We start from the raw sequence: 22,846 nt of genomic DNA, 5'->3' as shown, positions 1-22,846 counted from the left end.
GGAGAGGGAAGAAATGATGTCACAGGAGCAAGAGCACATGATTTAAAAGAGTTCAGAGCAATATCTCGAGCAGAGTAATGGGCCGTCGCGTTTTAAAGGGGCCATGGAGAGCAAATGCAGCTTTGTTTAATTTGAAATAACTAGGTAGACTTTAGTACTTCCCTCAGCCCTATTCCAGCCATGAAAGACGTTTTTTTTAACGATAAAAAACATACGAAGTATTGAAAGTGTTTCAAATTTCGCGCTACCGTAACGTGTTACGGGCAGGAGTCCAACATTACCTCATTGAAATGCGCAGCCTCGGTGTTGGTGAAAAAAACGTTGATTTTATTTACAAAAATTCATTACATAAATTTTACAAAGTGGTCTAACATCATGGTGCAACAAATGTAACGTGGGCGAAGCACTTGAGCAACATCAAACAATAACGCTTTGCTTCTTTTCTTCTTTCGGTGCCAATGACTAGGGCCTGAGAAAGATAATGTGCACGTGTGTGACAAGAGTTTCAACACTCTATTGCGTGCATATACGGTGAAATACCGAGCTAGCCCTCCATCACCATTAAGATAACTATAACAAAGTGTGCGCTTAGTGCTCACGGGATTCGAGTCCTGGCTCGTGATGGAAGTGTACACAACCTATGAGTAATATCCAGGGAAGTGCTTAAGTGTGTAGGTATATTCACGCGAAAGCACTGATAGCCTATTGTGCGAAAAAGCCAGCGTCGACGTCGGAAACTGAGAAACGGCTTTGACGCGACTGCCAAGCGTTCCATAGCACAAGTTTCGCGTTAATAAAAACACAAGTAAAAGACTGTGCTGCTAGACAACGCCTAGGCATTCGCAGAGCCACATATGTAAAGCCGAGAGTGCAACCGTGCATGTGAGTGCGGTGTTCGGCAGCGGCGCGTCACATCAAGCACGCGTCCCGCTGACCTCACACAGCGGCGCAACTGCCACAGCTACTCGCAGCTAAGACTGGAAAAAGTACTCAGCGCCGTTCAGTTGTACCTGAACAATTTATCACTTTCGTATTCACAACTAATACGAAGTGCTTAGGTGTCTTCAGAGTTCTTTATCGCGAAAGTGTAAACCGCCGCAAACCAGAGCCGCCCGGATAACTCAGACGGGATACCGTCTTTAATTAACAGAAATACGCAGTGCTGGGAGCTGTACGCGGAGTTTGCATAGAACGAAATGACGTGAGGGTCCTATGACGGAAGAGTCAATGGCGTCTTTCTCGTACCGCCCGCCATCATCCTCTTGCGTGGCACCATTGAAAAGTCGAAGCGGAAGACAGACGATGTGCGAATTTTTACGAACGTACATACCGACGCAACATTTTACAACATTAGTTAGGCGAGCAGCCTACGCGTAAAACACGGTACGGGTCTCCGTGTAGTACTGCAGTCAGTTCCAAACGCTATATCCCCATGGCCTGTGGACTTTTCTGGCTATTTTTACAGCCTGGCAGTGTGTAGCAAAACTTAACTTAAACGTTCTGGTTCGTCGTAGGGCCGAAGGTGTGCGGCGGATGACGCGGCCGCCGGTAACAGCAAGGGTGCAGGTAATGACAGAGTCGCCACGCCATTTTGTTGAGGAATCAAGATGGAAAGGATGCAATTTTTATGACGAAATACTTTTGTGCAAAGGAAGGCAATAGAGGTGCAAAATATATTCTTGCGTAGAGAAAATGCACCAGTTTCACGCTTGAATCGCTTCTGCTTGAAACCCATTATGCTTCACCTTTGTCGGGCTTTAGCAAAGCTATACATACGTTTTTTTTTTGTAGCTATAAACAGGTAAGTCTTTAAAAAATATCGCCAGAGCATTTTCTTTGTTAGGATACGAAAAAGGGATGTTTTCGAATGCATTGTGACATATTGCCCTCATAAAAAAACTACACCGAGACGAGCGAATAGAGCGAGCCAATACATAACGGTGAGCATGTGTGCGTCGCTCGGGTGATTCCTCTGGGCAGGCACTTCGTGGTGGTCCTGAATGCTACTTTAACCCGCGCATGTTAACTTCAAAGTAAGGTAGCACCAGGTGCGCGAGCCTCCGTCGGTTTTCGTGCCTAACGAAAGCAGCAGGCTTTCCATGAGAGGACGAATGCATGGAAGAACATTCTAGGCCACGTGACCAACCTGCCACTACACTTTGGCACTACAGGGGTTGTCTGGAACGCGTTACTCGACCTTCCTCTCTAGAGGTCAAAGTAACGCCTCCAGAAGTTGCAGTTTTCCTCCTGGGGTCCCTTCTTGACTGTGAAGCTCTTGAGACCGATGTCCACCATGTAGGGACCGCTGGCCGAATACCGAGGCCACGGCACCTTGCCCAGCGTCGGCATGCGCCTGCGAATGAGAAGTACGCACAGAATGTCGGTCAAGTCCGTGCTTTGAAATGTCCTTATTTCCCATTCCCTCACATTGTTTTTTATGCGCGTCAGTGATGTAAGTTGCCTTCAGAGGTTGTTGGCAATGGGCCCGCTGCAATTTAGTGACTAAGCACAAGGACGCGGGTTCGTTTCCCAGCCGCGGCGGCCGCTTTTCCGATGAAGGCGAAAAGCAAAAAACGCCCGTGTGGTTAAGATTTCGGCGTGCGTTTAAGATCTCCGGGTCGTCAAAATTAATCCGGAGCCCTCCACTACGGCCCGCCTCATCGCCTGGGTAGCGTCGGCGCGCGTTACAATCAACCAATTTAGTGACGATTCCGTAGGGACAAAACAATTGCATTCGATTCGGTAGCTTAAGCAAACAGCAATTCACGAACCAGTAATTCGAATCAAAGCGCAATATGTGCGTCACGAATGGGGAAAATAACTAAAAAAAGATTGCCGTTGTTGGACGCGGTTAAACCAAGTTTATCGAGCTATAGCTCGGTTCTTGCGCCGAGAGCGCAGTAAACGCGCACACAACTGCACCGTAAGACTAAACACAGGCGCTGTTTGGCGCTTGCTTCCCGAAGAGCAATAATGCAGCCAGCGCTTTCGATACTTCTATCAATTTCTGATGGCATGCACGCACACTTACTTCTTCCCACTACCCCCCTTTCCGCACTACTTCCCTTGGAACGAATGAGAAATTAGACGCTTACCCTGCGCAACCGTGCGAGGCGCTGGATTGACCTTGGTTAAGCTTGAAGGTCAGATTGACGTTACGAGGAACTAGTCGTTTTATGGGTTGGACCTGGAGAAATTAGGTTCGCTTAAAATTACTGAACAGCTGGGAGCCGAGATGACGGAAATCCTTAAAGTTCGCTGGAGTCAAAAATGGAGGCAAAATGGTCTAATGGGCAATGCGATTTTCCTGACTCCCGACGTTCATGTACCCAGCACATGCTAAAATAATTTTCGTTTTTTTTGTGTGTGTGATATTATACGCATGTATGGCTTTACAGATTGATTCAAATGGTGTATGGAGATTTGTGCGAGTGATGCCGTGCTTCGAAGCATCAAACGAACGAGGCTGTATGACTTCAGCGTTCGGTGGCTCGCATGTATACTGCCTTATTTGAGGTCATCAGCTGGCTTTGCTTTTTGTGTAATATGCCAAATTAATCAAAGGTGGGCTGTTGGCTAGCTGGGTTTAGGTAATGGTAAAATAAATGTTGCGTTGCACAGCTTTGACAAAGGTATGGGGTGGGGGATGAGAAGACGATGGGAGAAGCGCCAACTGGTACCTGATTTGTTTCACTCAGAATGTAAAGCGCTATGCATTGCCAGATACAGAGAGCAAAAGTGACAAGACGCAAGTGAAAAAGCACCACTAGAAAACCAAACAAGAAGATAAAAAAGCACGCGAAAAGCTTTCCCAGAGAGCAATTATTCCCAGGTAGAATTATTGACCAACGCATTTACAAACGTGACTTCATAGGGCGAAGTCCCGTAATGGCGTAACCAGGTTCTTTGTCCTGCAAGCATGCCAAATGGCACCAAAGATTCTAACGAGGCTCATGTCTTTTTTGTGACGAAAAGTTCCGTCCACCAGGGCTGATCGACGTTGCGATAACACGTGAGGGGCTCAATCAGAGTTCCGGACAACGTTAAGTACGAAGTTACGCAATTATTACGCCTCGTCGCCCCAGGGGCCTGATATCAACGCACGACGGCGGGTGTCTCCCGGCGTGGTCGCGTGATGACGTTGGAATTCGTAAAGAGGTACGGGCATGTTTCCAGGAAAGGCGACTGCACTCTACTCACCCATTGAGGTTTTCGAAATGCACAATTATGCCTCTTCTTGACAGCCTGCCAAACGCGTGCAGCGCGCGAACACGCGTTTCTTGTGGCTGCGTTTTGTTTCTTAGATGGAGTTGCGGAAGTTCTGGAGACTTCTCTTGCGAAACGCGGCGATGTCGTTGTCTAAAACTGCGCCCACTTGCGTCACACGGGCATGCAGATCTCAACGTTAGTGTCTGCACGTGCACTACAAGCTTCTCTTGCCCATTCTCCCCAATCGCGATATAGAGCGATGCTTTGGGCAAAACGGACGTGCCCGGCAATTAAGCTGCGCACCAGCATGCCCAAGATTTGGCACACCGGGTTAGTCAGGAGTTCGGGTAGCAGTGGCATGTCTGTCCCCTCTTGTCCTACACAGAAATCACGCAGCACTACCGCCTGCAGTGAACAATGTGCCCTCCTCCACACAAAAACCTCACGAAAGAACAAGAACACCACCTTCGAGGCATCCAAACCAACACATTTCCCTACCTAACTAGAGCCCGCATTCTGGTCCCCACCCTGTACTCCTCGCAATGCCGCTTCTGTGAGGCTCCGGGCACACTTTACCACATCGTGTGGAGCTGCGAGAAGAAACCCAACCTGATGATGATGATGATGAGGATTTCTATTGGTTTCCCCTTTGTATCGGGTGATGACATGTCATCTTACCAAAAAGGACTAATATACCTATGTTTTACACTTTTGGTTCAATACTAGCGCTGCTTAGGGCAGGCACAAAAAGCTTATTAGGCACAAAATACTTTTTTTTTCTGTTACAGGTGGTAACTGTCCTAGGCAATATTCCCCTCTCTGCTTTTCGTCCACCAGCATTCTAATCTTCTTTTAAGTGCAATGCACTTCTTAAGCGACCCTAAACCTGCGTCCACCGGCGATGTCCGCGCACGTGGAGATGGGCGCGCGCAGCCTGGCCGCTGACATAGCACATACCCACGTGGGGGATTGGCCAGGAATCTCCTCGTCTTCCTTGGCAACGGGGGGAGATGGGCGCGCGCTGCCTGGCCGCTGACATGGCACATACCCACGTGGGGGATTGGCCAAGAATTGGGCGTGAGAAGGGCTAATGCACCTGCTTAAAGGAGTACTGACACGAAATTTCAAAGCTGAGATCCGCTCTAGCAATCAAGTACAACGACAACACAAATAGGTGTCTGTGAATAAATGCATCTTTCTTTCTTTGTAGTTGTGTGTGTGTGTGTGATCTCTCTTTCGCGAACATTACCGAACCGCGCAAATTCAACTCGTGCATTCGCACTTTCACATTCTTCCCCTCGGGGAAATGCGGGGAATTTTTCGTCCCCTCGACAGCCTTGAAGTTAACTTCCTCTGTGATACCCTTAAATCCTAGGGCTACTGAAAGCCCAATATTCCCTTCATGTAGATTTGGATGGATACCCTCACATTCTAACACGATGTGCCGCATATTTTGTGTTTCTTTTCCGCAGACCACGCATACCCCATCATTTTGTGAATACTTCCCCACAAAACTCTTAGTTCGCAGGCAACCTGCTCTAGCCTCAAAAAGCAAAGCACTGCCCTGGGAATTATCGTAGAAATTTTCCTTTCGGATATTCATCTTCTCAGCCCTGTACATCTCTAACGACGTTTTAGCTTCCATTTTTTCCCTCCATTTATTCGTTTCAATCTGCCTTGCTTCTTTTTTGGTTACCTTGCCTCTTTTTCGGTTACCTACCCCCCCTACCCTTCCCCTCCCCTGAGAGCACTGGGAGAGAGCACTGTCCAGCTCGGACCCTGACGACCAGCTTTGGCTGGTACAGCGAGCCTAAGAAGCCGGACGGTCTCAAGGGGTCCTGGAATAAGGACTCTTCCCTAAGGCGAACTGCTTCATAGGGACGTTTATTCCTCCTCCTCCTACTTCTGATAAACCGCCAACACTCTTTTCTAACAGCCTAGTTGGTACATTTCTCCTCACTATAAGGCGTTATTTTCTATGCTGACGATTAATAAGAGCTAACAGCGTATCGTCCATCCGAGCATAGTAACCCTGTGTGGAGGCATTGTGTGCTTAAGGCGGTGGCTAAACCAGCACCCCTCTTATTGAGTTGCATCACGCCTTGCGCATAGAAGATATTTTGCTACAAATTCACTATGCTAAAAATTTCTCGTAGTGGTGTCTTTTTATTCAGGTACGATATACTTTTGGTAGAATTTTTTTCAAATTCTAGCGTAGGCAACGCTACTTCGGCCGGAATCAATAGCCCGGAAAAAGCGCGTGAATCGTTCTCGCTGGATTCCTGGCTTGCTTGCTTGCTTGCTCGCTGTCTTTTTTGCTTGACTGCGACAAAGCCTCGTGTTAAACGATTGAGCTTTCCCGTAAAGCTTAGTGTTAGGACTGCTTGCTTCATTTAATGCCCTCGACTTTTTCTTTTTCTAAGGCGTCGTAGGTGTCTCCTAGACTAACCACCGGTCGACAATGTTTTTAGTCGCATCTCATACTCTCGACAGCTTTTTCACGCACACATACACACACAGACACAAAAAATGTCGCGAATGCGACAAAATGCAGCTAACCTACCGTTAAGAAAGTTGTCGAGTGCATGAGGTGGGAAAACTATTCTCCTAACTGATCGATCCAGCAAGCAAGCAAGCAAGCAAGCGAGCAAGCAAGCAAGCAAGCAAGCAAGCAAGCAAGCAAGCAAGCAAGCAAACAAGCTGGTATGCCGTCATTACTAGCCCATGGTGTCAATTCTTGACCAATTCGACGCGTGGGTACGTGCCATGAGTGCAGGAATAAAGGCGGGAGCCCGCGTGAAATAGAGTAAAAATTTGGCTTCGCAATTTCGCGTTTTTCTGAAAGACCAACCGATTCGATTTTGTATCCTGTGACCTGGATGGAGCCCTAGAGCCTGTTATCTAAATCTCGGTGTGCTCCTGCGGCCCGCATTTTTCAATTTGGCCATGACCCAGGTCGCGGCGGCGTTGAGTGGAACGTATCGGCTTGTTTCGCCGTTTACGTGGGTGAACGACCTTTCCACCTGGCATAGTTATTCACTCTGGTGACCGGACAGATACATTTCGTCTGCTTGCCGACCCGCGTGAACTCAGTCGAGCGTGCTGAACGAAATATGCAACCCCGTATGCAGGATTCGATTACAGGAATAACTTAAAAACAATAGAGATCAGTTAACGCGGACGCCGCTTTCTCGCCAAACGAACACCTCTGAAACCTGAGGAGGTGTACTGTTTCAACAACAACCTCCGTGACAGGCATCGGTAAACAGCCATTGCGCTAACCATCAGGGATCGAGTCACCGTTCTAAAAAAAAACAAAAAAACTTGTAAGCCAAGATTTGGTAGTGTGCCGTCGCACGGTGCACGCAGTGCTCACAAAGCGGGGGTCGAAGGCCTTGCCACGGCGAAGCATCACGCGGTCGAGATAACCCCGTAGCTCCACATAGGCGTGCGCGAAGACAAATAATTGTTTTCGACGCCGAGTGCAGTGTTCGCGCCGTGCAGGGACCTTGAATGCCACCCGCCTCGGTTCTGCCTATACGATTAGGCTGAAGGGCGCGCGCTGACAGCTACGAACTCTCCGGGGCCGATCAACGAGTGGGCACGCATTATCACCACCATGACGTCACACGAGCGTCAGTATCTTTCGCAGGTATTGCTTATTTTGGGAGGCCGCTCAGGAGAAACATGCCGATGAACGGCTGGAAAGTTCTCGGAAAGTTCTCGGAACGAACCCGTACACATTACACGAGGAATATTAGCAAACGATCATTCAACTGACGCCCCAAATGCACATGCCAATGGCTTCAATGTCTGCTCACTGCCGCTTCGCCCGTCACTCGCTCGGAGCAAACACTGAATACGCTGTGTTTACGCCATAATTGTGTGTTTTTGCTTAGGTGTTTTTTTGGGGGGCCTCGAGAGCATGATAATCACACGTACAGAAGCGGATAAGGGGGCAAGGCGCCAGACATTCGATGTCATGTTGGGTTGCTTTTGGTGGTCAAATTACTGGGAAGTCTCTTTTGTATTCGTGTGTGATTCGAAGCGTCATGTTTATTTCTATCACGCGGAGCGTTTACCCTGCTATATTTAACGTTGCCCCTAAGACATTCTTTACACGCTGGTATACGACCTGACTTCGTAGAAACTGCACCCTTTCCCTATACTCACTTTGCACAAGGCGGAGACCACAAGTTGCTATCTTTGCCGTAACAAAGATATCACCGCCTTTCAATCTCTTTTACGGCAGACCGCCGTCAACCTACAGCAGCCTGGCTCGTTTGAGTGTAGATTATAAACAGATTTAGTGGACGCTTGAATATAATGGCGCGAAAACAAGAACATTTGTTAGGTCAGTGAGCGTTGGACCACGGCTGTGTGCTGACGATATGCACTGTATTTCTGGCCCCTGAAGGTTTGTCGCAAACGCAGCGACGAATGGGATGAACTCCGTTACCTCTAATAAATTTTAAGAATACATAAAAAAGTTTGTTTATACAAAATGTATCGTCATATCTTCAGGAACCCGTGACATTATAGAAACAATGCTCAAGAATCTGCAAAATGCACGGCTGTTTTTTTTTCTTTTTTTGGAACTGGAACAAACGGCTCGCTTACATTCTTAGTTATGATACGCTTGAGGGAAGGAGGGTTGAAGCAAAACAATATCACGTCATTACAGTATAGCCGTGAGAATAGTCCGGTACATAGAATGCGAAGGCAAAGCGACCGACTAGACAAAGCATGCAAGAAAAGCAGGCAAAGAACGGCAGTCGAGTTGTCAAGGGACGAGCTAGTGAACTTTTCTTCGAATACGCACGGAGCAATGTTTGGGATAACTTCGAGGAACGGAGCGGGTTATGTAGGCTTGGGTTTTTCGTGGGCAGATGTGTTTGTATAAGAAGATAAGATAATAATAGGCTATCGGGAAAATGTGTCAGCTGAATCACCCGAGTAGGGCCAGGTATACGCACCATTAATCCTGGAGCATTCTGGTTATTATGGCAACATAGACACTTCTAGATTTCTATTTGACATGGGATGAGCCCGGAGCAGCACAATAGTACCGGGCTGATAGCTTATACATCGCTAGTGTCTTCCCAATAAAAATGTAAAAGCTTCATTTTGAAGACAGCCAAAACAAAAATGAACGAACTTTAAGCTTAACCAACTTTCATTGAAAACTGCTTAGCCCTGCCTTAAAATCGTCGATGCCGTGGCAGCGATATCATTTGATTCTGTTTCCCGATCGGGTCGTCACGGGTTGATGTCCCCGTACTGCCAGCAAATAATGTTCATTCCTCTCACCTGTTCTGAGGGTATCGCACATCCGCATGAGCGAAAATTTGGAGGTATAAGTATTGGTAAAGGTACTTTTCTACAGTCTAAAAAGGAGGTCCCCACGTCCGTCCAGTCAGAAGTACGCTGTTGAACACCAAGTTACAAAAATCACAGGAACCCGCGAATTTTTTTTTTTTTTTAGTCGGGAAACTCGTAAAATCGAGAAATCATACGGGCAATTCCTGGGTAATCGAACTCGTCCATTGATTTGGGAACTTCGTAAAATCAAGAATGCATAAAGGAATTTCGGTGGAACCGAAATTCGTTTCTGAAATTGGCGTTTATGAAACTGAGGTTCACCTGCATCACGATATGAACTCCGGAAACGACGTTTTAAATGCATGGTATGCCCACTCAGTGCGTTTTCTAAATACGATCCCAAAGCTCAAACAAGTCCTACGTAAGTTCGCATGGGTGAGAACATTTGAAGGTTTGACATTTATTTTGCTCCAAGTTTTTTATTTCTAAGATTGGAATATTTTGTTGTTACGTGAGTTTCACCTTCGCTTTTCGACGGTATTTATTAGCACTTTAAAACCGCCAAGCTGAGTGAATGAACATTCGCGAGTAGGATAAATAACTACTTCCTGTGTTCACAGCCGCGCGTGTCCCATCAGATGTATGCTTTGAAGCGATGACTACAACACGTACGTCCTGCAACTTCCAAAGTATATTGCTCGGCTCTGTAATGGAGCGTAATGGTTTTTACCAATTTTATTTCCCCGGCAGCGCCTACGCATCTCCCGGGCTTTGGACGACGGCGCCTCTTCGTCAGGTCGCCTCGCTAAAAGACAGGCCGTTGGACGTGTAGAACGGGGCTGTCACAATACTAATGGCCTCCTCAGTTTGTCAATCTATGCTGCTTAGGAACTGTCCAAGAGGAGCTCCGTATTTATTCTTCTTGCCCATAGACGCCTGTTGCGAGAGATCCTGACGACTAACAAACATTTTAAGCCCTCGGTAAACAGGGGCCTGAGGAGTAAAAAAATAAAATAATAATAACCAAAGCAATGAAAAATCAGACGGTTGCCATGAAGTGAACGCGTATACTTCGCGTGAGTGAGGTATTTCTCGTTTATACCCTCGTTGTTTATATAATTATCCTGTTTTTGTTTACCTTATTGTCCACACGACCGCGAGGTGAGGGCATGTACACTCACGCGTGAAAACTCAAAGTTGTTTCACTTACGAAAATGTCAGCACCTGCTCTTGAGCAGGGCAAGCGCCATTTTGTTACGCACCGTAGCAGACGACGTGCTTCGAACGCTCCCGCCTGCAGCGACACACACCGACTATCGTGGGTTCTGCCTAGCAAGCGTTTTCTGACTCGCGTGGCACTCTTGCCTTCTTGACCCTGGTATAGAGAATTCACGCTCCTCTGGTTTTTTGTTTTTTTTAAAGACGATAGTCTTTCATGGGCTACTTAAACCCAGAAATATTGGTCTGTCTGTATGTCTGTCTGTCCGTCTGTCTGTCTGTGACTCGATTCAGCCACCGGGCCAAAGTAAACCAATCCCTGTGCAATATTCTTATATGGTCACAGCTAAATCTACCCATCTAAGTCAGGTGTAATGTTCATACTTGTCAACATTGTTGAAGTATTATTACGCATATTTAAACATTACGCATATATAAGACAACAAATTAATACAAAAGTGATCTTTGCAGCGTTCCTTTATAAAAAATCGTACGTTTGATTTTGGCGACATTAAATACTTCATCAACTGAAGAAAAAAATATCACTCAGCCGTCGCCTGCTGTCGCCCGCGCCGTATAGCTTCTGGCGGCATTTGAAGAAATCAAGGGGCAAGAATTACGAAAGGTTCCACTAGATAGGTTCCACGTTCTGCTTGCAACGCACGTGGAGTATGGAAACGGGGTTCTATAAACGTTGAAGTAGGGCGCCTCGACTAACGCGCGTCTTCGCCGTACGGCAGCGATGGCATCTAGACACCCGTTTTTGGAGCAGTGGACCGCGGGAAATTTAAAGTGATTTAAGCAAACCTTTGGCGTCTTTACCTTGGGGGGAGCGCGCCGCAAGAGGAACAACATGAGAGGTGAGGGGGAAAGCGAAGGGAGGCATTTACTTCGCAAAAGCCGATAAAGACTATCGTCTTTTAACGGCATTTGCAACGAAAGGAGCAGATACGCGGCCAATTTTTTGTTTTGTTTTTTGTATGGCCGCACGAAGCAATGTTTGAGATAACTCCAAGGAACGGAGCGGGTTATGTATGCTTGGGATCTTCGTGGGCAGCAGTGTTTGTATTTTATTTTTACTTTTATCTTTCTTTTGCTAAGTTGTTCTTCTGTCTACCTTAACAAAATTTTTTTGATCGTAGGAGCCCCTTGCTCTTTTCTTTCCAGCTAGAATACCTGCCACAGCCGGCTGGTGCAGGCTTTTCACCCAGAATAAGAATAATGTTTATTATGTGTTCATAAACGGCATACATAGGCGAATATACAGAAGTAGGTCCCATAGCACGAGGCTGTAAGGGGACCAATTTTACTAAGTTTTTTTATTCATTCGCGGGCAGTAATAAAACGGGTAAAGCATGCTTCACACTCCTACACAACCGCGTTGCCTAACAACTTTCCATCCAAGCTTTTATCGCCGCAACGGGAATCTTCAAAGTGTAGCTCGCCTAAAATGCTAAACGCGCCCAGCACTAAGCACTGCGGTCACTTGCGTGATGTCGTCAGCGTGCGTGGTTGTACGGAATGAGAAAATCGGCCGAACGGTAGAATCAGCGACGCGGAACCGAATCACCTATACGCGCAGTCAAGACTGAGCCAGATTTGTGTTCAGTAAGCAAGGAACGTGCGGACCGTGCACAGTGCTACTCGTTGTTTTGACGCGCAAGCAAGACTGCGTAATAGCGGCCGCGACTTAGACGACCCGTTTTCTCCTGCCCTCGCAAATTTTCTCTCACCAGCGCAGCGCACTGCAGCCATTGTTAACGCGACTGTTCTTCGTCCTCTGATCTTAAATTCACTCAGAAGAATGGAGTCATTAAGGAGCTGCACGGGATTTAAACGTTTGTTGACCGGAAGGACGCCGAAGGAGGAACCGTTGGCGTCGAGATCCTTGCTTTTGTTATGGCGATCTTTTCGGCTTCGTTAACACACTGAGCCACGGTCGCTGGACGGAAGATGAGAACGAGAGATAACGTGAGCTGGTTTATGGAGGTGTGCAGAAGAAAACTGGGGAACGCCCTGTGTGTGCGTGTTAGGGGGGGGGGGGGGGGGAGCTCGAGTAATACACCAACGGCGGGGCACGAACGGTGAAATAACGTGGTTTTCTTTCCCAGCGCGATACACGCAAAGTCGTAACGTCGACCTGCGGCAGTACGAAGGCTTGCAAAACGAATTATAGCTAGGAAACGGTTATGTGAGTGGGGTATGTGGAGGTTACTTTTTAGCGACTTCAAGTTCATTAAAAAAGAATGGTGAATTTGTTCGAAATGCGCCGGTCAGAGTAAGCATTTCGTGGGGCTGTTACTCCTGTTACAGTAGGTGACCGTGTGGTTAACAAAGTCGGAATAGACTCGGCGCGCGGCGTCATTTACTGCTGGGATGGCGTGTTGTGGTGTTCAAGCAGGCGAAACAATTATGTGCTCATCTAAAAACTAAAAAATCCACTAGGGGCAAAATAACTGCCGTAATGGGAGCTGTTATACAAAAAATGTACTGGATATAATACCGCTTTTTGTGTCGGGAAAGTAAGTTTTCTGTCAGATAATTGTGAGTTGCAAAAAAATCCGAATATGATTTCGAGAAAGATAGAAAGTGGACACGTGAACTAACAACGTTTATGACCTGGCGCTTGCGCCTATCAAGTACCTGCTTATTATTGTCATGAGCAACCCTCCTAGAACTTGATAGGGGAACCTATCAGCCGAAATGGTCGGAACCGTTACTCTGCCACTTAATGTTCCACGAGCCCCGGAGGCAACACGCACATCACATGCCATGCTTGGCTAATTGACTAGTTTTTGATTCAACTCTAGAATGTTGGAAGCCCCTTTGCTGGTCACTACTTAGGAAGTAATTGTGAAGAACTGACGAAAAAAAAAGGAAACCAGTTTTTAAAATTTTGGTTCCCTATAATCAAATATTACTCTGTACATGAACGTAGGCATGCTCGCACGGAAAATTGCCCTATTAAGCACTATATTGATACTTTAGTTCGTGCTAAACTTCACGACGTTCTTCCACATGCAAATTGCATAACACACCGACCCGCCTCCTCAATGCCTTCCTCGCAAACTCACCCGGTTTTGGCGAACGTCGTCCAGACGTCCACCAGCTGCCTGCTCAGCGTCACTTCCTCCCGCGTCACCAGCTCCGGGAAGGCCATGGCGTGTCCGAACACGAAGGGGAACTCGTCGAAGTGCGTGGCGCCCATCCACGAGGGCCACACGCTGAAGCTGGGCCGGTGCGAGAACTGGTAGTAGTAGACCGGCTGGCCCTTGCGCTGGTACCTCTCCGCGAAATAGCGGCTCGGGCAGGTGATGAGGAAGTCGCCCACTGCATCCGAACCCTGCTGCAGCACCTTCTCCGGGTCGGTGGTGTTGAGCTTGCCGCCCAGGTAGAACTCGCGAATCTCGTTCGCGCCCGTCTCGATCATGGTCCTAAAGAAAAGCACCATGTAGAAGCCCAGCTCGTCTTTGTTGATGCGCTGTAGGTTGTGGAACTTGAGTCCCTTGGCGAGGAAGTTGTAGACGAAGTAGGTTCCCTCGTTCTTGTTGTTCCCTATGAGAAGCTCCACGCCCGACGTCTTCATGGCATCCATCAGCACGTTGGCGTCGTCCGGAAAGAGCTCGCCGTCGCGGCTAGGGAAGAACGTCTCGGCCTGGGTCCCCAGCACCTCCGTGGCCACGCTCACGATCTCGTTGGCGTCCTTCGAGCGCAGGCAGGAGACGACTTCGGGGTCGTCGATGGCCTTGTCGAAGCCGCTGGCGCAGCCCAGGGCGTTGGCCAGAGAAAAGCTCTTCTTCAGGGCGGTGTCTCGACTGTCGTGCAGCATCCAGAAGGGGCTCCCGCTCTCCATGATGGCTCGCCTGAAGAGACCTCGACTCAACGGGGACACTAGTAGGTAGCCCACGGAGATCGCACCGGCGCTCTGGCCGAACACGGTGATGAGGTCGGAGTTGCCCCCGAAGTGCTTGATGTTGGACTTGATCCAGGTCAGCGCCAAGATCTGGTCGTACATTCCCTGGTTCCCGTTGAGTCCATCGAGGGCCGAGCTGAAGAACCCGAAAGGACCGACGCGGTAGTTGAGAGTGACTACGACCACGTCTCCGGCGGAAGCGAAGTGGATGCCGTCATAGAAGGACCAGCTACTGCTGCCGTAAGTGAAGGCTCCGCCGTAGATGAAAACCATCACAGCCTTGGGACCACAGGTCTTCACGTCGCGGCAGTACCTCGCGGGAGTCCAGACGTTCAGGTAGAGGCAGTCCTCGGTGGAGTTTCGTGTCTGTATGGTGTAGTTCTGGTGAATGAAGAAGTCTGGCTGCTTGCACGGGAAGGGCGGTGTCGACGCGTCGCGCAGGCCCTTCCACGGCGTGACGGGCACGGGCTTCTGGAAGCGCAGGTCGTCCAGAGGCGGCTGCGCGTACGGTATTCCGTAGAAGACGTCGACGGGACGGCCGAAGGCTTCCTTCTTGAGTCCCACGACCTTGCCCGAGGTCGTGTACACGGCGGGCCGGTAAATCTTGGCGGCGGAAGCGAACGCCACTGATGTGGCTGCCGCGATGACCAGGAAAAGGGCGAGTTGCGCCGGTTTCATGGCTGCTAAAACAGGATAAAACAACAAGAAGGTAAGTACACAAACCTTCGTTAGCCAGCAGAGGCCTTTAAATTGTCCTTCATTACGTCGCTTGAATAGAAAAAAAAAGAAAGATCTCGCGATGAACATGCGAGATAAAAGCTAAAGCAGTCCAGCAGGCAACTTATGGAATAGCCTTAGATGCATTGTAATACCATCAGTAGTAACATTTGAAGGCTATGAGTTGAAAGGTTACTGCCTTACAAGGACTGATTTAGCTTGAAGACTCTTTAGTTCGGGGTGATTTCTTTCGTAAATTTTGAGGTTACGGGTCCAATATTTTTATGTCGGTGTATTTTTAAATAGGGCCTTATACTTTCTTTTAATTACATTTTCCATGGTTAATACTCCTAGAATACAGCTCTTAAAACAAGGAATTTGCTTCGAGCCTCGGAACAAGCATTGACACGTTTAGTGTAATTTCTTCATGACAAATGATAGACAAGCCCGTATTTGCATCAGTTGGGAATTTGCACAAAAGAATCTCCTTGCCTTTTTTTATTTGTTTCGAATGCAAACCAAACCTGTGCGGTTAAAGAAAAGTTGATGTATTTGGTTCAACGCTGGTATCGGGTATCACAGTGACACTATCAAAGCAACCGCTATGTCAGTAGGGCTGAGCTGAAAGCCACAGCAGACACCAACAAAAATCTGGAATCGTCGAAAACTTAACGCGCTAATAGTCTGATCTAAAAACACGGATATTTTTTCCAACAAGAAACTTCTGAATTTTGGAAGGTTCACTTGGGCTACGAGATGCCATTTTTTTAACAAGTCTACTTGTACTGCAATTATGGCACTCACACAAACGCAACCACTCATCAGCAAGTTGAAAAAAAAAAACCCAACAAATTCTTAGTCGCCAGCATTTTCTACATATCCCTTTTAGGTTTCCTTTATCATTGAAAGACCCATGACAAGAACGACTGGATTAATAAACGAGTTCTATGCTAATAGAAATTTTTGTATCTCATCGGTGAGGTAAGAGAGCAGTTTGTGTTATACTAAGGGGACAGATAACGAAGTCCAGGGATTATTCTGTCGTCCCTTTCCTAAATGCATGGCTGAAACTCCTTAACCAAACTTTTGACCTCCGCTCAACCGATTCGTCATTTAGCCGTATAGCGACTCAATGGCTAAGGCGTTATGTCGCTGCACATTTCGATTTCAATCCGCAGGGTGCTTTCTTAGTGGAGAAAAAAATAAATGCGCCCGTTTGCAAAAGATTTTTCTGCACGCCGAATATTCCACAGGTGTTATAAACGCATCTTTATCTCTTCTTTACAGCGCATCTCATAACACAACGGAAGAACAAGCCGCAACAAAAGCCAAGCTCACCCGTAGAATCGTCGCTGTAACAACTAGGAGATGAGGAGAGCAGCGAAGACGAGCGAGAGGCCGAGGATGATATCCAGAAAATCTTGGGAACTCCAGCAGCGCTGCTTTGTTTCTTGTTTCGTTTTCGAAGAGATCTTGTTTGATGCCGCCAGCACCGTCCGCCTTTTGGCCGTCGTCCGGGTGTATCCACTGGCTACGCGTATTCGCTACCGCCCGGCCACCGCCGTTGTGTTCGCCCTCCGCACTGGGATGCACGCTCTAGCAGATGTAGCCGAGTTCCGGGATCCCGGATGGTGTTGCTATCCTCTTCCAACTCCTCCGCTGCCGGACGGCGACGATGCGGAGCTCCTCCGGACGACCGTTTGCGGCGAACTCGGCGCGGCAGCCAAATGCTTCCGGATTCGCTTTCCTCTCGGCTGTGTTTCGTCGCACCGCTCTCGTCTTTGGTCGCTCTCTCGTTTGCCCCGGGGGCCCTCGATTTCTCCCTCTCTCTTCTCTACTTTCGCCTCTCTCTGTCTTTCTGTGCGCTGGCCGAAGGCGAGGGTCGCGAGCGATTGATGATGAAAGTGGAACGCTCGCGCGCGCGCGCGTGCGCGTTCCTTGTCGAAGGTGCACTTTCACTCGCAAGCTCACGGCCCCGGCCGTGTGGTGCCTCGGGGCGTCTGGCTAGACCACCGCTGTCACCACCCCGGGGCGGGTTAAACGAACGACGCGCGGTGCTTGCCTCCGGAACGTCCCGCCCGATGCTTGCGTCACACGTGTTGCGTGTCTACGCAACATATTGGTATAGCGTGCGGACGACGCCCCGTGTAAAAGAGCGCCGAACTAGTGGGATCGAAGAGTAGAAGGGGGAGGGTGGCTGGTTGTCAAGTCAGTGAGGGAGATTTCTCAGTGGAATTTAGATGTCTTTGATGATAAATCGGCATTGAAGGAATTGAAAGGTGCAGCGATCTTTTTGAACAGAGGTGAAGCATTGTTCTTTGTTGTCTTGATCTCGCAGTCCAGATCCTTTTCAAATAGCTCGGAGGAGTTGACCTCATATAAAAAATCCATTATAGCCAAGGTGCCAGAGTTTATAAGAATATGGCGCATCCTTTGCCATGGCCTTTACTGAAGTCGTTACCCTGATTATTACAACCAGGCCTCAAAATAATAATAAAGACGCCTTACAGTGGCGTCTGATGTGAGGCGTAACGACCAAGCAGAAAACATTATTTATTTATTTATTTATTTATTTATTTATTTATTTATTTATTTATTTATTTATTTATTTATTTATTTATTTATTTATTGTAGGATTTAACCCGCCGACGCAACGTAGGCGATGAGGCACGCCGTAGTGGAGAGCTCCGGATGAATTTTGACCACCTCGGGATCTTTAACGTGCTCCGAAGTCTTGTACACACGGTTAACGAGTTGGTAACCTCAAGGCTTGTAATTTTCGAAAACATTCTTGAAGGTGTTTCTTTACGCCATAAGAAAATTTTAACGTGAAATTCCAACTCATCCGGGACAATTTACTAGGTGGTCAAGGCGGAAGGGGGACGGCGCGGAGGAAAGGGCTGCGGATAGGAACGCGGAAATCGGAAAAGCAAGTGGCGAAATAATTGCTATGGAGGACTAAATTAGCCCGTTGTCTGTCGCCACTACAACTGAAAAGGTTTGGCGGTCACTAGAGAGCGCTGACGACATCTCAGCGACACAAGCACTATTGAAAACGAGTAGGGAGGGTTTTGTGTGCAGAAGTAAAGTATACAGCGCACTTTCATCATTGTATATACCTATAGCACGCTGGACGTAACCCGTTGCGACACTGCTGAGCGCACGAAACGTGCGCGCAAACACGGAAATGCAAGCTTGCGTAACTATGCCGGAGACATCCTACATCTTGGAAGACGCGAGCGATGGTGGCATTACCGCACCACGCCCAGGTTGCTGGCCACCACAGCTTGTCTCTTTTCCAGCAGTCGCTTAAATAATACACCATCGCAAGCTGAGACTTCTCCTGCGAATTCGGACGACGAATGCGCTGTTCCATTGTGTGGGAGGTCGAAATTGGCGAATTTCTTTTCTAACAGCTTACGAACTGATAACTGTCGAGGTCAGTATACCACGGCATTGATCCAAACTGCTTCTTAATCTGGCCCCGGTTCACACGGCCATGAGAGCCGGTGATAAAGCATATCAATCTCGCACTGTCGACCGCTTTCTGATAATCATTACGTCACCCTGCTGAACCGTCCACTACGCGTAGTTGTCACTCCCTCAACGTCACCCCGTATTTTGCCTGCACTTATATTTTCAAGTACAGTATATTTCCCCTTGCTATAGAAAAATGAAATTCTCTCCCCGGCTCAACCCGCGCCCTGCCCTTTGATGAATTTGTGTAGGAACATGTGCAGCTTTCCCGCTCATGGCAGTCCTTTCAACAGCGATTATCGTGTAGTTATTTAGCGTAACGGAAAATTATTTTGCGCTGCTAATATTGGGGGTGAAACCTTGCTTTGCGCAGAGTTTCAAGTCTTGCACGTTTTGCGGCTAGGTTCCTGAGCCATGGAAACTATCCCATACAAATGCATGGGGAGTAAGATTTGACAGCGAATTGCACATAACATATTCCGAATCCTGGAATGTACTTCTAGTGTTTTCATCTCCACGTTGACTTCTTGCTTTGTGCCAAATATCACTTTCCTGAAATGGTTTCCCTAGGTTCCTGAGAGGTCGGAATTTTGATGAGTCATTGAATATTATTGTGTAACTTTCTTTTTAAGCTTACCTTGTTTTTATCTCATGGACTGTACTTGACCCACTCCCGCCATAACCCACTTGGGCTGCAGTATGTAAAAATAAATAAATAAATAAATAAATAAATAAATAAATAAATAAATAAATAAATAAATAAATAAATTGACCGCGTATCTGCTTGCTTTGCTGTAAATGTCAAATGACAATAGTCGTCTGCCGCCCGGCCTCCTAACGTCCTCTTCTCTAACCTCCTTACACCCCCTGACGCGCCTCCTATGGTGAATGCAATGGTGGTTTACTCGTTCCATTTGACTTTTCCCGCGTTCGTACTGGTCGCGCGCCATGGATTTGCTTGGAGTTTTTGTTGCTGTTGTGCTCGAAGCGGTTCGTGAACACTTGTTTTGCTTTTATCGCCTCTCTCTGACACTGTTTTTAACGCGTTGTTTTCTTTTTTGTCATTTCCTATTACCTGAGAGAGCTTAAAGGTTGTCGGACGATGAGCAGCGCGTCAGCGTGTTGTGGCGCGGTTTCGAGTATTTCCCAGTGAACGAAATTGCTGTAATGCCCGGAAGAACCATGCGCTCTGATTCCAGCGGACGGAGAGAGAGAGAGAGAGAGAGAGAGAGAGAGAGAGAGAGAGAGAGAGAGAGAGAGAGAGAGAGAGAGAGAGAGAGAGAGAGAGAGAGAGAGAGAGAGAGAGGGAGAGAGAGAGGGAGAGAGAGAGAGAGAGAGAGAGAGAGAGAGAGAGAGAGAGAGAGAGAGAGAGAGAGAGAGAGAGAGAGAGAGAGAGAGAGAGAGAGAGAGAGAGATGACTTTATTTGTGATGCCCGAGATGGGTTCTGAAGGGTAGACGACTTGGACGGTCTCCCTCCCTCAGCCGTCAGCCAGGATTTTAAATGCGAATGCATTTATTAGCCGGGGGTTGTCTTGCTCCGGTGCCTGCATTCCTCCAGAGCGCGCGCACGTGCGCTCGCGCCTCGTAGTTCTGCCTTCGTCATCGTCGTCGTCGTAAATGCAAATGCATTTCTTTCGCCGTCGTCGTCGTCGTCGCACGTGCGCTCGCGCCTCGTAGCTCTGCCTTCGTCGTCGTCGTCGTCGTAAATGCGAATGCATTTCTGGACGCGGCTATGGAAAGTGTGCGCGTGCGCTCCAAACCCTCTGACCCCATAGTCTTGGTTGGCGACTTCAACGTTGACGTGCGCAAGAAGAGTGGCGAGTGGCTGCTCGAGTGCATGCAGACCAGGCACTCTATGCATTGTCTCTCTGCCGGCTTCGACACGTGCTCCACTACCATTCACGGGAGTTGCATTGATCTGGTCTTTACGCGAAACTGTGACGCGCGTATGCTTCTCAAAGACCCTTTGACCGTGCACTTTAGCGATCACAAGGCAGTGATTGTGGCCGTCAGGTACAACGATAACACGAACAGGTGCTGATGAATAAATGATTACGTTCACACTCTCGTCATTAATTACGCCATTACTCGTAACACACTCATCGGTGCACCCAATGCATTCGCATTTCTGCACGATTCCCTTCGGGGAGGTGCGGGGGAATTTTTTTTGGATCCTCGCGGCGGCTTCGGCCATCCGGACTGCTGTGAGTTGTGCCTCCGGTGTGGAGTTGAGCAGAACAGTCACCCATTGTTCTACAGTCTTTAATTTTGTATCTTTTAAGTGTAGTTACACCGGATTTGCTATTATAGCCGGTCGTATTTTTTTGGAGCTCATGGCAGGACCATATCATGTGGTGTAGGTTGGCTCTGCTGTTGCACAAAGTTCAGAGGTTTGAGTAAAGGTCTGGATAGCAGCGGTTGAGCAAAACAGGGCTTGGAAAAGTGTTTATCTGCAACCGTCGCCACGTGACTGCCTCTTTCCTGGACAGGGTGTGGAGGGCCGTGGATATTTGCAGCTGGATAACCTGTAGTGATTTATTATATTCCTGCATGTGACTAGCATGTCTTTGTGAGATCTAATAATGTGTCCTTGTACTTGGCTTTCCTGTGGGGCGGGTATGATTGGTTGTGGTGGCGTCGTAGGTAACACAGCTCGGTTAACCAGAGCTCGAGCGCTTGCGTGGGTCAGTTCATTCCCCTGTAGACCGCAGTGGGCCGGAGTCCATATCAGAAGAATTTTTTTTTGGTTAGTAGTCTTCTCTAACAGCGAGACTGCTGTAGAGGAATTATTTTATTGACATGAAACGTCAAGAATAAGATCACTTTCACAACTGCAAACAGCAAAAGGCATCGCTTCAATCCGTGGGAGAAAGAGAGACGGCGAATTAAAGTGCCCTTTGTCAGTTCCACGCGCGGGTTCTAGCGGGCAGAAGCAGTTTGATGATCCACAGATGGGGCGCCCTATTCTGCCAAGATAAAAAAGAAAGCCACGCCGGTCAACCGCTGCTGGGTTGCTACACACGCAGCGCATTTTCCGAGAAAGAGCGACCAACGCTTACATTGCCGGCGCCATCACTGAACTCATCTCTTAGCGGATTACCTAATGGAAACAAGGAATTGACGTCGCAATCATTGCCACCGTAGTTCGAGCTCGACCGGAATGTCTTAGCGCCAGTGATACTCTCTTCGTTTCCTTACTTGTTTAACATTCGCGAAATCGCTTCGGCGCACACGGCACGCCGCCGAGCGTCTCGAAGCGCTGGCTAAGTCGTTCTACGCGATTTGAAACCGGGCTGCTCTGATTCTTGGATTCAGCGATGGCGGCCTTTATACTTGCTCGCTCCTTCAAATTTGCAATTTGACATGCATTACGGGTGACGGTGCGGTCTAGATAAAAATGAAGTGTCAGGTCGCGTCCTGAAAATTTTAAAGCTCTTTTTCTGCGTTTAATGCGAGCAAGTTGATTTAGAGAAAGAGTGCGTTGTACAATGCCTACTTTACGCGGCATCAAAAAGCAAACAAGCAAAAAATAATGCGCCGAAATTTTTAGAATTGTATACTAATTGACTAAGGCATATTGCTGGGCGAGTTGTTTCATGATTTTGTCTCGTGGTAGCCGCTGCACAAAGAAAGAACACACACACGCACACACACGCACACACACGCACGCATGCACACACACACACACACACACACACACACACACACACACACACACACACACACACACACACACACACACACACACACACACACACACACACACACACACACACACACACACACACACACACACACACACACACACACACACACACACACACACACACACGCAAAACGTCCACTGAACTTGCAACTGTTTTATTGAAACAAAGCTCCCCTAACTAAATAAATTTTTTTTCGTGGTGCAAGCATAGATTTTTCGTCACCCTCTCTCATACAAAGAGGCCATGAGCGCAAGCATTGCCTCTTTGTATAGGAGAACCTAT

The 22,846-nt window shown here is 48.0% G+C and overlaps 1 protein-coding gene across 1 annotated transcript; it reads right to left on the bottom strand.

Annotated features, from left to right (window-relative positions):
* Positions 1-1,792: 1,792 nt before the first annotated feature.
* On the bottom strand, positions 1,793-15,341 carry LOC144179255 (acetylcholinesterase-1-like). The gene is made up of 2 exons (XM_077707541.1): positions 13,824-15,341; positions 1,793-2,353 (listed from the first exon to the last, which is right to left on the bottom strand). The coding sequence occupies exons 1-2, from the start codon at positions 15,338-15,340 to the stop codon at positions 2,206-2,208; spliced, it is 1,665 nt and encodes a 554-aa protein (XP_077563667.1). The 5' UTR covers position 15,341; the 3' UTR covers positions 1,793-2,205.
* Between the last annotated feature and the right edge of the window lie 7,505 nt (positions 15,342-22,846).

Source organism: Haemaphysalis longicornis, unplaced genomic scaffold (genome assembly GCF_048455015.1).
Source record: "Haemaphysalis longicornis isolate Haplotype H1 unplaced genomic scaffold, Haemaphysalis longicornis Haplotype H1 scaffold_4, whole genome shotgun sequence".
NCBI lineage: Eukaryota > Metazoa > Arthropoda > Arachnida > Ixodida > Ixodidae > Haemaphysalis > Haemaphysalis longicornis.
The sequence above is the reverse complement of the archived record's forward strand: the minus strand, read 5'-3'. Positions and strand labels throughout refer to the sequence as shown.

Bases quoted from the DNA above. Each gene is read 5' to 3' on its own strand.
- LOC144179255 (XM_077707541.1), bottom strand. From the start codon at position 15,340: ATGAAACCGGCGCAACTCGCCCTTTTCCTGGTCATCGCGGCAGCCACA. The intron at 2,354-13,823 runs GTGAGTTTGCGA...TCTCATTCGCAG, and splicing joins ACGACGTTCGCCAAAACCGG to GCGCATGCCGACGCTGGGCA.